Here is a 13,393-nt window from a genome sequence, read left to right on the forward strand (position 1 = left end):
TTGCATGAGTAGAACGAGAACTTGAGCGAGGAGGGAAATAGATAGATGTGGGTGAGCTATACTGAGTATGGGAAATCCAACCACTTGAGCTGGACTTGCCAACCTGGGACTCGGAAATCAAATCAGCATGTACAATTGTGTATTGTGTACATATATTTAACTACAGTGGTGGCCCAAACCCAAGGCTGCAGGCAAAGAGCACGCAGGGCAGGTTAGGGGTTTTGGTACAAAGGTGGCAAAACATCCCACACCCTCCAGCCTCCATTTGCTTGCTGTCCCAATTCTGAGGCTGTCATGTGCACAAAGGTAAGTTAGAGCAGCTTGAGGGCTGCTCTAGGGTACATCAGCTGCCTATGAGGATTGCTACAGCATAGGAGCACCTCAGCCAGACTGTCTTTCCTTCAGTTGTCTCCCCAACATTGACAGCAGGTGGCGGGTTGATGTAGGAGCCAGTACATCAGTTTTATGACACTAGAAGATCCATCTACGATGGGGTTAGGCTGCTGTATTCAGTTACCTCAGCTCCATGGCCAGCATGGTGCAAAACCGCCACTGTCCTCTTGGTCGTCATTGGGTATTGTACCCAGGAACTCCAGAGGTAAAGCCTGAGCCTCTCCGTCCTGCGCGAAAGGCCTAATGAGGCCAAGATTTTAAAAAATGATTAGTGACTTTGTGTCCCTCAGTGTTGGGGTCCCTATTTTGAGTTGCCTTTAAAGCGGCCACATTTTCAGAAAGAACTGAATCCCCACCTTCTGAAAGTCAGGCCCTTAAGGTGTTGGGCACCCATATCACTAGTGCCTTTTGAAAGCCTGTCTCTTGCCTGACGGCTGTCTCTAGGCTCATACCCGCTGCGGATCAGGCTCAGAGGAGGATCAGTAACAGAGGGTTGTAGCTACACCCTATGATCTGGCCTGAGACCTGTAAGTAAAAATGAGGCAATTCAGACTAGATCATAGTGTGAACCCATGATCTGCAGAGCTAACTGTAGCAGTGGGGCATTGTTAAAAAACGGCACCAAATGAGGAGCCTGCAGGCAGCACGAATCTTGTCTTGCTCTGGTCTGTTATCCTGAGAGATGGTTTGTTATTGTTTGAATTAATAGACTCAGACACACAGGTGGCTCCAGAGCTTAAAAGCATTTTTTGTCTCCCTTTTTTTTTTTCTTCTTCTTCCAAATTTGGTTTTCATTAGTTACCATGGTAACCGCGAACATGTCTGGTGAGGGATTTGAACTTAGAGAAAATGAGGAGACATTACAAAGTGGGAGTGCTGGAGAAGAAAAGGCAGATTCGTACTGCTGGCGTCTTCGTTAGCAATTTGGTTGGCCTAATTTTATTAAAGTAAGCTTACCTTGAGGTGCAACTAGCGAGTGACACTGCATGAAGTCAAAGCGTCGTCTGGCTGCTGCCTCCTGGTAGCACCCTAGCCACGGATAACCTGTCATATTCCCCCTTCAGCCATCAGCATGCACAGGAAGCTCTGGTGAGTTGTTCTTTTTTAGTGTATTCTATTGCTGTGGCCTGCTGTGACACTCTAGAAAGCTTTAGAACTCAGAGAGTTGCTGAGGACACGTTTCCACCACTCCCTTTGTTTTCTGAAGGAGGATTCACAGAGGCTTAATGATCGCATTGTACAGTTTGCTGTAGATGTCACAGTTCTTCATGACCCTGGGATGAGGCCCTTGGGATACTGGGGAAGGGGAGGACTCCTGTATCTGTGTTGCAAGGGGATACTTGCAAAGACTCTGCTGGTTTGTTACTGTACAGATCCAGGGGGAAAAGATCTTTTAAGGCTCACTATGAGGACAGTGATGTTTGTGGGAGAGAAAGAGGCAGCTCGTGATCCTTCTTTGTAAATAGGACTTGGAAAATATTTTGCACCACATCAAAGTAAATTTTTACATTTTATCTAAGGGCTTGTCTACACTTGAAAATTAATTTGGATTCAGGTAGGGTGTGAATTTAAAGCGCAGTAGCTATTCCTGACTGACTCCCTGCCTAGGCACTCGTATTCCGGAATAACTCCATATGTAGACAAGCCCTAAAATTAGGCCCTCTGAGAAATCGCAGACTTAGTCTCTGCTGTGCAGTCCATCTCGTTTCACTGCTAGGTGGGCAGATCAAAAGCATCCCAAGTCACTAGTTACCTAAAGATGCTGCATCCACTGACTGCTTTGTGGACTCTGTGAAACAAGTTTGGGAGATCTCAGTAGAGAAGTGTCCACATCACAAAAATGATTACCAAAGTTGACACCAATTTTCTCCTGTAATAAGGCAAGGACTGAATGAATGAGTTATGGAGACTGAAAAACCAAGAACAGAATGGGGTCATTGTACACAAAATTAGTTTCCTTTAAAATTGCTAGGTGAACAGGGAGGCTGCATTCTCTTATGGGAAACATTTTAGCACGCCAATATTTAATCTGCAAATGCAACTCTATCTCTGCAAACGTCTCGGTGCGCAGGGATGGCTCAGAAAGATTTTTACCTTTTATGCTTCACGTTCTGATCAATGCAAGAGGTCAGACCTATTCACCTCACAGGCGCATTGGAAAGCCCATCTTTCTCTGTCTCCCAACCTAGTTGAGGTGGGAGAGGGGTGGCCTGAAGTGGATATATTTATGGGCAGTCCTTTTTTTATATTGTGACTTTAAATTTAGGGGATGGGTTCCCAGAGCATTGCATGGGGCGCTATGGTTGCATTTTAAAAATTCAAATCAATAAAACAAATTAGGGGCTTACACAGAACTGTACTGCTGGTAATTTAGAGAGGTTCAAAATTCAGATCAAGTTTTAAACTTAAAATTCGGGGTGCATGGATCTGGGATTTTGGTACAGACCCGTCTCTACTGTGCTCCTTGTTGTTTTGTTTTCACCATTTTTTTGTTGAGGTACTCCATTAGTTCTCAGAGGGTAATTGTTTCTGCTCAGGTGCAGTTGCAGTGAGTGATATGAAATGTGGCAAGTCATCTGCTACAGTAATATGCAGAGGTGTGTATGGTTTGTATTGCTTTGCTTTTATGATGCTAATGTTTTTCCTTAGTAATTTGAACTCAGTGTCTAGATCCAAATTGGCATGGACCCCTCTCCCCTCAATAAGGAGTTTTACTCTGTCCCTGGGCTTGAGTATGGACGTATAGTTTAGTCAGGGGGTTAATTAACTACTTGCCTGTTGATTCTACATCAAGGGAGAATAACCAGATTGGGGTGTTTGCTCTTAGCCACAAGTGGGGTCTAAAGAGAAATCACAGATATAAAATATAACCCCCAATGAAAGCCAATTTCTGTTTTTCCTAGAAAACCATGGAGAACATCTTGTAAAATAGTAGTGTGGAAGGGAAGAGCCCTGTACATCAAATTACCAAGAGCGTTAATGTGTGTACAAGTGAAAATTCAGATGAATTATGAGTGCGAATGTCTGCTGATAATGGGATCAAGAGTGCTGAAGATGGAAGTAGAGAAATATTGAGTGATTTGCTTAACCTTTATAAAGTGAAATGTGCCCAGTCTCGGGGCTTTTTAATATTTGACGGGGAAGAGCAGAGCTAATGGCAGAAATGGAAATGATGTAGCTTAACGTGTTATCCACTGGTTGTTGCAATTTTTCTGCATTCATTTCTATGTTCTTGGGGGCAAGTTGGTTTGGGAGCAAGGTCTGTAGAATGGATTGTCTTTATGCAAATTCTTCTGATTTTATTACCACCTCTCCAAGTGGGTATTTACATGCAAATGTGCCAGGCTCTGCAGTGCTGGCACAAACATGCGTTTTGCATGTTGACTTACCTGTGTGTGTGTGTGTGCGCGCACACTAAACATGGGTCCAAACCTAAACACCCTGAAACTTCGGAGAATTGTGGAATCCAGGCTGGAGGCAGATCTGAACACTGTAGCCGATCTATACTGGGCTAAACCAAAACCCTGGGTTCAAACCACTCCAAACTTTGGGGAAGTTCAGGTCTGGATCTTGATCTCCAGTTTGCAGTCTGGGCCCATGTCTAGCATGTAAATATTTTGCTGGTGCAGTCCTCTCAGTGACTCTTGTAAATGTAGTGCCATGTATTCTTCTTGAACCCACCAGGCTGAGAGAGATGAGAGATGAATGATCTCTAGCGAATTATGGGTGACATTCACCTCTGTGGGGAGGGCCGGGAAAGGTCTAAGCACCACTTGAAAAAGAATTTGGTGAAAGGCGATCCATTCTGCAGCTTCCACAACAGCCTGTCAACACTCCTCCTCCAAAATATAGTAATGAGCACAGCGAGAGTGTGAAACACACAGGCTGGGCTAAAGTACACAACATAAAGAACGGCCCCAATGGGTCAGACCAAAGGTCCATCTAGCCCAGTATCTGTCTTCCAACAGTGGTCAGTGCCAGGTGCCCCAGAAGGAATGAACAGAACAGGTAATCATCAAGTGATCCATCCCCTGTCGCTCATTCCCAGCTTCTGGCAAACAGAGGCTAGGGACACCATCCCTGCCCAGCCTGGCTAATAGCCATTGATGGACCTGTCCTCCATGAACTGATCTAGTTCTTTTTTGAGACCTGTTATGATCTTGGCCTTCACAACATCCTCCGGCAAGGCATTCCACAGGTTGACTGTGTGTTGTGTGAAGAAGTACTTCCTTTTATTTGTTTTAAACCTGCTGCTTATTAATTTCATTTGGTGACCCCTAGTTCTTGTGTTATGAGAAGTAGTAAACACTTCCTTATCTACTTTCTCCACACCAGTTATGATTTTATAGACCACAATCATATCTCCCCTTAGCTGTCTCTTTTCCAAGCTGAAAAGTCCCAGTCTTATTAATCTCTCCTCATAAGGAAACCGTTCCATACCCCTAATAATTTTTGTTGCCCTTTTCTGAACCTTTTCCAATTCTAATATATCTTTTTTGAGACGGGGCAACCGCATCTGCACACAGTATGCAAGATGTGGGCCTACCGTGGATTTATATAGAGGCAGTATGATATTTTCTGTCTTATTTTCTATCCCTTTCTTAAGGATTCCCAGCATTCTGTTGGCTTTTTTGACTGCTGCTGCACATCGAGTGGATGATTTCAGAGAACTATCCACAATGATTCCAAGATCTCTTTCTTGAGTGGTAACTTAAGTGGTGCACATGCTCTCTACATGGGGTAAAATTTCACCCTGTAACCTTACGGCATTTATTACTAAAGCCTTTAAAAGAAAATACTGAGAGAGTTAGATTTATTAAGTTGATGGAGAATCAGAATACATCTTTTATTCAAACAGAAGGCTGGAAATTAGACATAGATGAACCATAAAACTATTGCAAAACATCAGTCTCTCCAACAGAGAGATGACAAGCAGGCTTCATTTGTTTTTTCTCTTGTTTGGTTTTTGGCTGTGGAATCAGTTGAGTGAAATTTCTAGAAGAAATACTCCCCTACCCACATAGTCTATTATTAAATTAATTATTAAAGCCATGGCTTAGGAGTGAGGGAAAATAGCTGCTCACGGTGTGTGTGTGTGTGTGTGTGTGTGAGAGAGAGAGAGAGCGAGAGCTAGGATCTAGCCCCATACGTTGCTACATAAGTAGTGTTTCTTCATCACATTATAGGATGGATAATTGCATAAGGCACGGGGGGAGCCAAATGGACAGCTCTGTATTTCTGCAAACACAGAGAAAAGATAGGGCCTGTCTAAACCGATGGTTACATATTTGTTAAGTTTGAGATGGGTCCAAGCCAAATGCTCCGACTTAGTGGAAGGCCCTTATCTCAGTGATGGGACCATGGATTGAAAACGCCCTGAGGCTTTGGGTAAAGATAAGATTCATAGATGCATTCTGAGCCTTGCAGCTGCCCAAACCTCTCAAGCGATGACCACCATATTGGCCAGCCCATCAGGAATTGAGCCGTAGGCCTTCAGACATGAATCGCTATGTCTTGAGGTAAAGAGCAAGGCTCTCTGGCTGAGAACTGTAACAGACCCATCTCCTCTGTGTACTGAATATAACATCCACTGACAAACTTCAGAAAACATGGCTCCAAACAGATATGAATTTTGCAGCTTGAGCACACCTCTGTTAAACATTATCTTTTACTTAGGCTGGGCAATAAACATTGGTTTGGGTATGAGTCTCTGCAAAGAATTTCATTGTTTCCTTCTCCATCTCTTGACCCCTGAGTTTTCTTTTTGAGTTTCTGTTTCCAAAGAACCTAAAAGTTTAAAGCAAAACTCAGTCAGAACCTTTGAGTGTCAGCTGTGTTTTGCATCATGCCCCAGGACCAGTGCCTAAGATGGATGAAGCCATGAGCTTTTACACCAGCTGAGGATGTGTCCCCAAAGATTTTTCATGGTCTTAATGCACAGCCAGAAATGAATCAGCCTGATGTTCCCTTCAAACTCTGCCTGGGTTTGCTCACAGGATTTGTAAGTCTTTTGACAAACCTCGGCTGTTCCGCATATGTAACAGATTCCAACACCAGGAAAGTTTCTTGTGGTTTGGGGTTTTGTCGTGAGTTTTGCTTCCTATTATAAGAGAATCACACACAAATACACTATGAACACATTCTCTTAGACAAACCTGTACGGCAAGGCTCATAATACGGCGCACCCTGAATAGGCGCTATCCTATCTTGAGAGAACTTTAAAGCATTCCTATTATTTCCAGTACATTTTAATTTGATCTGTATATAAAGACCCGCCTCTACCACGTATTCGATTTCTGCTGTTCCTTTGGGTAGTCTCTTAAAATAGATTCTCCTGTATAATAAAGAGGAGAGAAAAGATTTATTATTAATCTCTTTCTAATGTAAGAGGTTTTATTTAACACTGACTTCTAGGTCCTAATCCTCAGCTGATGTAAACAGTCAGCTCTCTACTGGAGTCAATGGAGATATGCTAATTTACACCTGCTGTGGATCTTGCCCCAAATATATCAATATCTTGGTGTTTATAGCTCTGGAACGAGGGCTGAGGGCAGGGAAGATTTGAAGAGTAAATCTGAGTTACAGATTGAATTACAAGAGCAATAACTTACATTTTGCTATCACAGTAGTAGGATAAACCTTGTCTACACACTGTATGGACCATCTAATGGTGAAAACTCAAGTCCTGTGAGTATTAAATACACCAACACTAATAAATCTGCCTCATTTCTGACTTCTGTGATTATGGGTCCACGGTTTATAAATTGATTTCTTTGCGGGCAACAGGCAAAAGCCCAAATTTGTTGCATTTTGTTTTTGCCCAGGGAATCTAGCACACAGCCTCGTTGATAATGACAGGGTGCATCTGCATGGCAAGGGAGGTAATGTCTGCATTCAGGGTGGGGGATGGACAGGACTATTGGTGTTGACTGCTGGACACATGCTAAACACAGGAAGTGAAACCGACCTGAAAAATGACAAACAAGCAACATTTTGTGCTTTCAGTTTGAGTCTCCAACTGCTTTCACATCAGCTGTGTCTCAACCACAGTGACCAAGGACTCCACCCTGCTCGAGTAAAAAGCACCTCATGAAACCAGGACAATATTACAGCAAACTCATTTCCTGATTTGCTCCTTAATGTGCAAACCGTGGTGGAAACATTCAGCATCCGTGGTGTATTTTTGACGCTCTGCCTAATTGGCCAGGGGATGTGTGTTTTGAAGACTGAAGGGTGAAGTCTCAAAATGTGACCTTAACACTGAATTTTTCGACAGGCACAGAAGAGCTTAATCACTATATTTTACATGGTGATATACATGTAGTGCAGTCTGTAGTGGGTCGGAGTGAGAGATGCTGCCCTCTCTTGTCAGGCCCACAGAAAGGATAAAGAACTGCTGCTAATACCAAGTAAAGGAGCAAATGCAAATACTGAATATTGTTGGAGCCGTCCGGTGCAAGCTGCAGGCGTGGTTCAAGTTATTGAGGCTGTTCTAAAGGGGTTAAGCAACAGTGGTTATAGGACTTGCTAGCTACTGCAGTGTTCTTGAGAAAGCAGGGAATCCCTGATCACTCTTATTTGACTGTTATGTGGATAAACTGGATTTAGCATCTTTTCTGAGAGAGAGCTCCTAAATTCTCTCTCCCTCTCCAGCTTACTTCCTTTTAGGTACCCGTAGTGTCCACAAGATGGTGCTGTTCTACAGTTACTTTTTAGACCCCACCAAAAAAATAAAACCAAACCAAATCACCAGCATGGTGTGAGACATCTACAGATAACTAACATCACCTCTGCACCGAAATATCCTTTTACAGGGGCGCGTTGGGGTAGATTTTCTGCAGTAATGTGCATCTAAAGTGGGGGCGTACATGCCAATGGTGTGCGCGCATGCCAGTCACCTCTGTGTGGCCACAGCCAGTCTCCTATATTTTGTATGGGGACCATTGTGTCAATGCTCTACTCACCAGCCTCTGATATAATCATTCCGCAAACTAATTTTCTCTGTGCTTTGATCTGAGATGCCACTATGCTTTGCCCATACCATGGTGGTTTCCATAGTAACCAACATATTGTGTTTCAGCTGGGAGCTAGTGAATGGAGACTATAAAAAGGACAAAACAGGGACAGTGCATTTTGTTTATGCTGCCTATCGTAGGTGGGGAGGTGGAAGGGTTATATTGCCAGCTGCTTTGAAAATCCTGCAGAACTCACTTTTTGCCATACCACTTATAAGTATTGTAACCACTCCACAATGGCAGCATCCCACCTCTTCGCCTGTTTCACCAAGGGATGGGCTTGGCCTATATATACTGATCTGGTTCTCAAGGCTTCTGATTCTCTCTGTTCTCAAGGAGATCCCCTACCCTGCAGGGTGTAGTTCATTGAATAAGGGTGAGTCCCTCCCTGCAAGTTAAATAGAATTTGAAGACTCTGGGACGGCATGCAAATGCACACAGAAATAGCCATATCTATGATAATCCCAGTTAGTTTAGGGGGTTCTTGCTTTTCCCTCAAAATCTTCTAGAAACCACCACCAAAATAATTGTTTGAAAGGCAATGCAAATGCAAATTGCCTCAAAATGTCAGACCCATATTATGAATCCCTCTCCCTGCAGATTAAGGTTTCTAAGGATTTATTTTTGCCATGTACAACTGATAAGTTAACTACTGATTGTAATAGGGCCCTTGTGACTCTGTTGGGTTGATTTATATTTCTGAATGAGCTGATGCACTCAGATGGAAATAAAACTCCCTGCCCAAACACGGGTATAAAGAATGTCAAATCATGCTGCCTAATGTAAGAGGCAAACACATTGTAAAGGGAAGAAATACTGTAGATCAGAAAAGCCGGTATGTAAGAATATTTTATACCACTAGATGGTGCTAGATCTGCTTTTGCTGGACATATCAGGAGTCCTGGGTGTGTTTAGTGGTTGTGAGAGTCAGAGATTCCAACGCCAGAAGGGCCCACTGGGATCATCTAGTCTGAGCTGCCTAACTAGGATGGCCAGGTGTCCGGTTTTCGACTGGGACGCCAGGTCGAAAAGGGACCCTGGTGGCTCTGGTCAGCACCGCTGACTGGATTGTTAAAAGTCCAGTCGGCGGCGCAGCGGAGCTAAGGCAGGGTGCCTGCTGTGGCTCTGCACGGCTCCTGGAAGCAGTGGCATGTCACCCCTCCAGCTCTTATGTGTAGGGGCTGCCAGGGGATTCTGCATGCTGCCCCAAGTGCTGTCTCGGGAACCGTGGCCAATGGGAGCTGCGGGGGCAGTGCCTGCGGATGGGGCAGCATGCAGAGCCGCCTGGCTGTGCCTCTGTGTAGGAACCAAAGAGGGAACATGCCGCTGCTTCCAGGAGCTGCTTTAGGTAAGCGCTGCCCAGAGCCTGCATCCCTGCCCTCTCCCACACCCTAACCCCTGTCCCAGCCCTGATCCCGCTCCCACTTTCCAAACCCCTCAATCCCAGCGTGGAGCACCCTCCTGCACTCCAAACCCAGAGCCCGCACCTCCAGCCGGTCTTGAAATAGATATACTGTTGACCAGTCAGTTATCCCAGAGAGTGGTGTCTGTTAAAATGCAATTTAGTCAGTCTCAGTAATAACATAAAGAACACATATTTCATCCTCCCTCTGCAACGACTTATCAGGGTTCTGTTATGGTCTCTGTCATCACAGTTCGTGAGCCCCTCGCAAAAGATGAGTGAAATAATGGCTCTATTGGTTTGTCCTCCCCCATCTCTGTGAAATAGGGAAGTATTATTATCTCAGTTTTACAGATGGGAGACTGAAGTACAGAGGAAACAAATGACATGCCTGCACAGGAAGTCTGTGCCAGGAATTAGGGCTGGTCAAAAATTTCTCATTAAAACTGCTTTTTGAAGAAAACTTAGTTTTCAACTGAACAAAACTCTGCAGAAACTGTCTGCTTTCTGTAGAAAATTTCAACTTTTTATTAAAAAATTGAAAACTTGGAAACTGAATTTTCATTTTTTGTCCAGAAACCTTTTGGTTTTTCATTAGAATTGGAATGTCCTGCAGGAAAAGAACCCATTTCTTAACCAGCTGTCCAGAACTGTACCACAAGACTATGCCTTTTTCTCTTATGCTTCTGACTTTTATTATAGACCATTTGGATCCAAATGAGCATATCATGATAGGCCACAGTATATGATTAAGGGGGACATAGTATCCGAGAGATTTTTTTTTGGCAGAGCTAGTGACCTGAATAAATAGTAGTGGTTGGGTCTTGGGCGGGGGGGGGGGGGGGGAGTACTATTTTATTTACAAAGAACTCTTAAACTTCCCAGAATCCTTAAATTCACTTTGAATCTCAGAGGAGAATTAATTGGACATCCAGCTGAGACAGAGATGATGCATATTAAATAATTTCCATCTGTTTTGCATGCTTTTCTCACCCTTAAGCTAAATTTCTCCATGTCTGATGTTTCTTTCATCAATGATATTAATTTCTATTGATGTGCGTGTGGTTCATTTAATTACAGCAAAATCCTCTGAGCTTTACATATTACCACTCTCCTGGTCCCGCTGCCTATAATCTCATCTATAATTCCATAATGTTTTGCAGACAACTGAAACTACCTCTAATTTGGTGTCATTAATGAGCCACATTTTTCCTCTGCAGTTGTTTGGTTTGAGTTTCCGTGTATCTCATATGGCTATTGGTTTTGCAAAGGCAACTATAACTGAGAAGGCAGAAGACTACATTTTAAAATTATGCCCCAGTTTCCTAAAACGAAGGAGCCGCTACCCTGTAAAGAACGGAGATAACACAGAACCAGTGTGTTACCTTTATTACCCCCATTTTAGCTGACATCTAAATCTAAGGGGTATTGATTACCTGTAGTCATTAAAGATCCCATAGTATGTTTCACTGCAGTAGGATTGCCAACCATTGTGACTTGGACAAATTTTAGCTCAGATAATTGCTTTCTGACCACTTGACTTCCAAATAGCTATGGTATTCTTTACTGCCTGTCTGGAACAGCTGCTGTTTTACCCCAGAGGGGGTTGCCTTTCTGTTGTAGGTGTAGTGATATATACAAGTGTGCGTGTGTATTCTTTCATTAGGTAAAGCCATCCCTATACTGCAAAGCCAATAGGGAATTCACTATTCCCAGTTATTCCTCTTTCCTCCAGTGGGAACTATAGCTTGTAGCTTCTGAGAGTCGGAGTGATACCAATGTGTTTTACTGCCTTTACTCTTACAAGCATCTATAAAGTTTCCCAGAGATAGAATACCTGGGCCTAATCATAATTTTGAAAGATAAATGTGTGCATAAAAGCTTCCCGGTAATTGATGCCTCTGGGGATTCAAACTGGCTCCCAGTAGCTGGAAACTGAATGAGCAGGACCTCAGCAGCAATTTCAGTGTGACATTTAAATGAACTTTTTTGTAATAACATAGTCGTAATGAGAGGATGGGGTTAGATTTTTAGATTACATTCCCAAAAGCCACACTGAAGTCTTTCTGCTTTCCTTCCCAGGTATCCCGGGCTGGATGGACACCTAGGTTATGTTTTGTCACCTATTAGGCATCTGAATGTACTATATCGCATTAGAGCTCACCTAATAATAACTCTTCGTCTTCCGCAATTACTTTCACGTCCCTTCATTGAGTTCTAAGGGACTCACGCTTCTCGCATTAGCCCATATTTTATAATGATGTTTTTTGTCTTTGAGGTAGACTTCGGTTCATTACTTTTCTGCCAGACCATGCACAAAGACGCTGCAGCTCATTACAGTAACGTGGTCCAGTCATTGACAAAACCAGATGTTTGGGAGTGGAATAAGTCAAAACCCCTCACGTTGAATTAGGATGTTGGACTAGGCATCAACTGATGTAAAGTGACCTCTCTGCACTTGAAGACAATTGAGCTAGATTGCTTTACTCCACCTGAGGATCTGGCCCATTGTATTGTGGGCATGATGTACATCCCTACTTGTAACTTACGGTCTGTTCTTTCACCACTGATGGCTGCTCACCTCCTTCCCGTACTGTGCTGCCCAGTGCAGAAGTCTGGGAGCTGACCTTGTCCGTGAAGACCGAGGCAAAAAAAGCATTGAGTACTTCAGCTTTTTCCACATCATCTGTCATTGGTTGCATTCCCCATTCAGTAAGGGTCCCACACTTTCCCTGACCTTCTTGTTACTAACATACCTGTAGAAACCCTTCTTGTTACCGTTCACATCCCTTGCTACTTGCAACTCCAATTGTGCTTTGGTCTTCCTGATTACACCCTTGCATGCTCGAGCAATATTTTTGTACTCCTCCCTAGTCATCTGTCCAAGTTTCCACTGCTTGTAAGCTTCCTTTTTGTGTTTAAGCTCACCAAAGATTTCTCTGTTAAGCCAAGCTGGTCACCTGCCATATTTGCTATTCTTTCTGCACATCGAGATGGTTTGTTCTTGCTCCCTCAATAAGGCTTCTTTAAAAATGGCCAGCTCTCCTGGACTCCTTTCCCCCTCATATTAGCCTCCCAGGGGATCCTGCCCATCAGTTTCCTGAGGGAGTCAATGTCTGCTTTTCTGAAATCCAGGGTCCGTATTCTGCTGCTCTCCTTTCTTCCTTTTGTCAGGATCCTGAACTCGACCATCTCATGGTCACTGCTGCCCAGGTTGCCACCCACTTCTACTTCCCCTACCAATTCTTCCCTGTTTGTGAGCAGCAGGTCAAGAGGAGCATGGCCCCTAGTTGGTTACTCCAGCACTTGCACGAGGAAGTTGTCCCCAGTACTCTCCAAAAACTTTTTGGATTTTCTGTGCACTGCTGTATTACTCTCCCAGTAGATGTCAGGGTGATTGAAGTCCCCTCATGAGAACCAGGGCCTGTGATCTGGAAACTTCTGTTAGTTGTCCGAAGAAAGCCTCATCTACCTCAATCAATACTGCAGCAAGGAGTAAAGCAGCCCTGTGACGCTGGAAGTACCTTTTATTCAGATGCTATTTAAAATGAAGAGTAGATGCACTGGAGAGCTGGTGTCCTGC

The 13,393-nt window shown here is 43.7% G+C and overlaps 1 protein-coding gene across 5 annotated transcripts in view; it reads left to right on the plus strand.

Annotated features, from left to right (window-relative positions):
- Positions 1 to 13,393, plus strand: part of RAP1GAP2 (RAP1 GTPase activating protein 2) — a 293,053-nt gene that overhangs the window by 106,576 nt on the left and 173,084 nt on the right. Inside the window, exon 1 of one of the 5 annotated variants that reach the window (XM_043531455.1) lies at positions 1,014 to 1,482. The exons of the other annotated variants lie outside the window; for them this stretch is intronic. Coding sequence (XP_043387390.1) covers positions 1,466 to 1,482 — 17 coding nt within the window. The 5' untranslated portion in view covers positions 1,014 to 1,465. Of the gene's footprint in view, positions 1 to 1,013; positions 1,483 to 13,393 lie in introns of those variants that run through there. 5 annotated transcript variants of the gene reach the window in all.

This window comes from Chelonia mydas, chromosome 17, assembly GCF_015237465.2.
Source record: "Chelonia mydas isolate rCheMyd1 chromosome 17, rCheMyd1.pri.v2, whole genome shotgun sequence".
NCBI classification, from domain to species: domain Eukaryota; kingdom Metazoa; phylum Chordata; order Testudines; family Cheloniidae; genus Chelonia; species Chelonia mydas.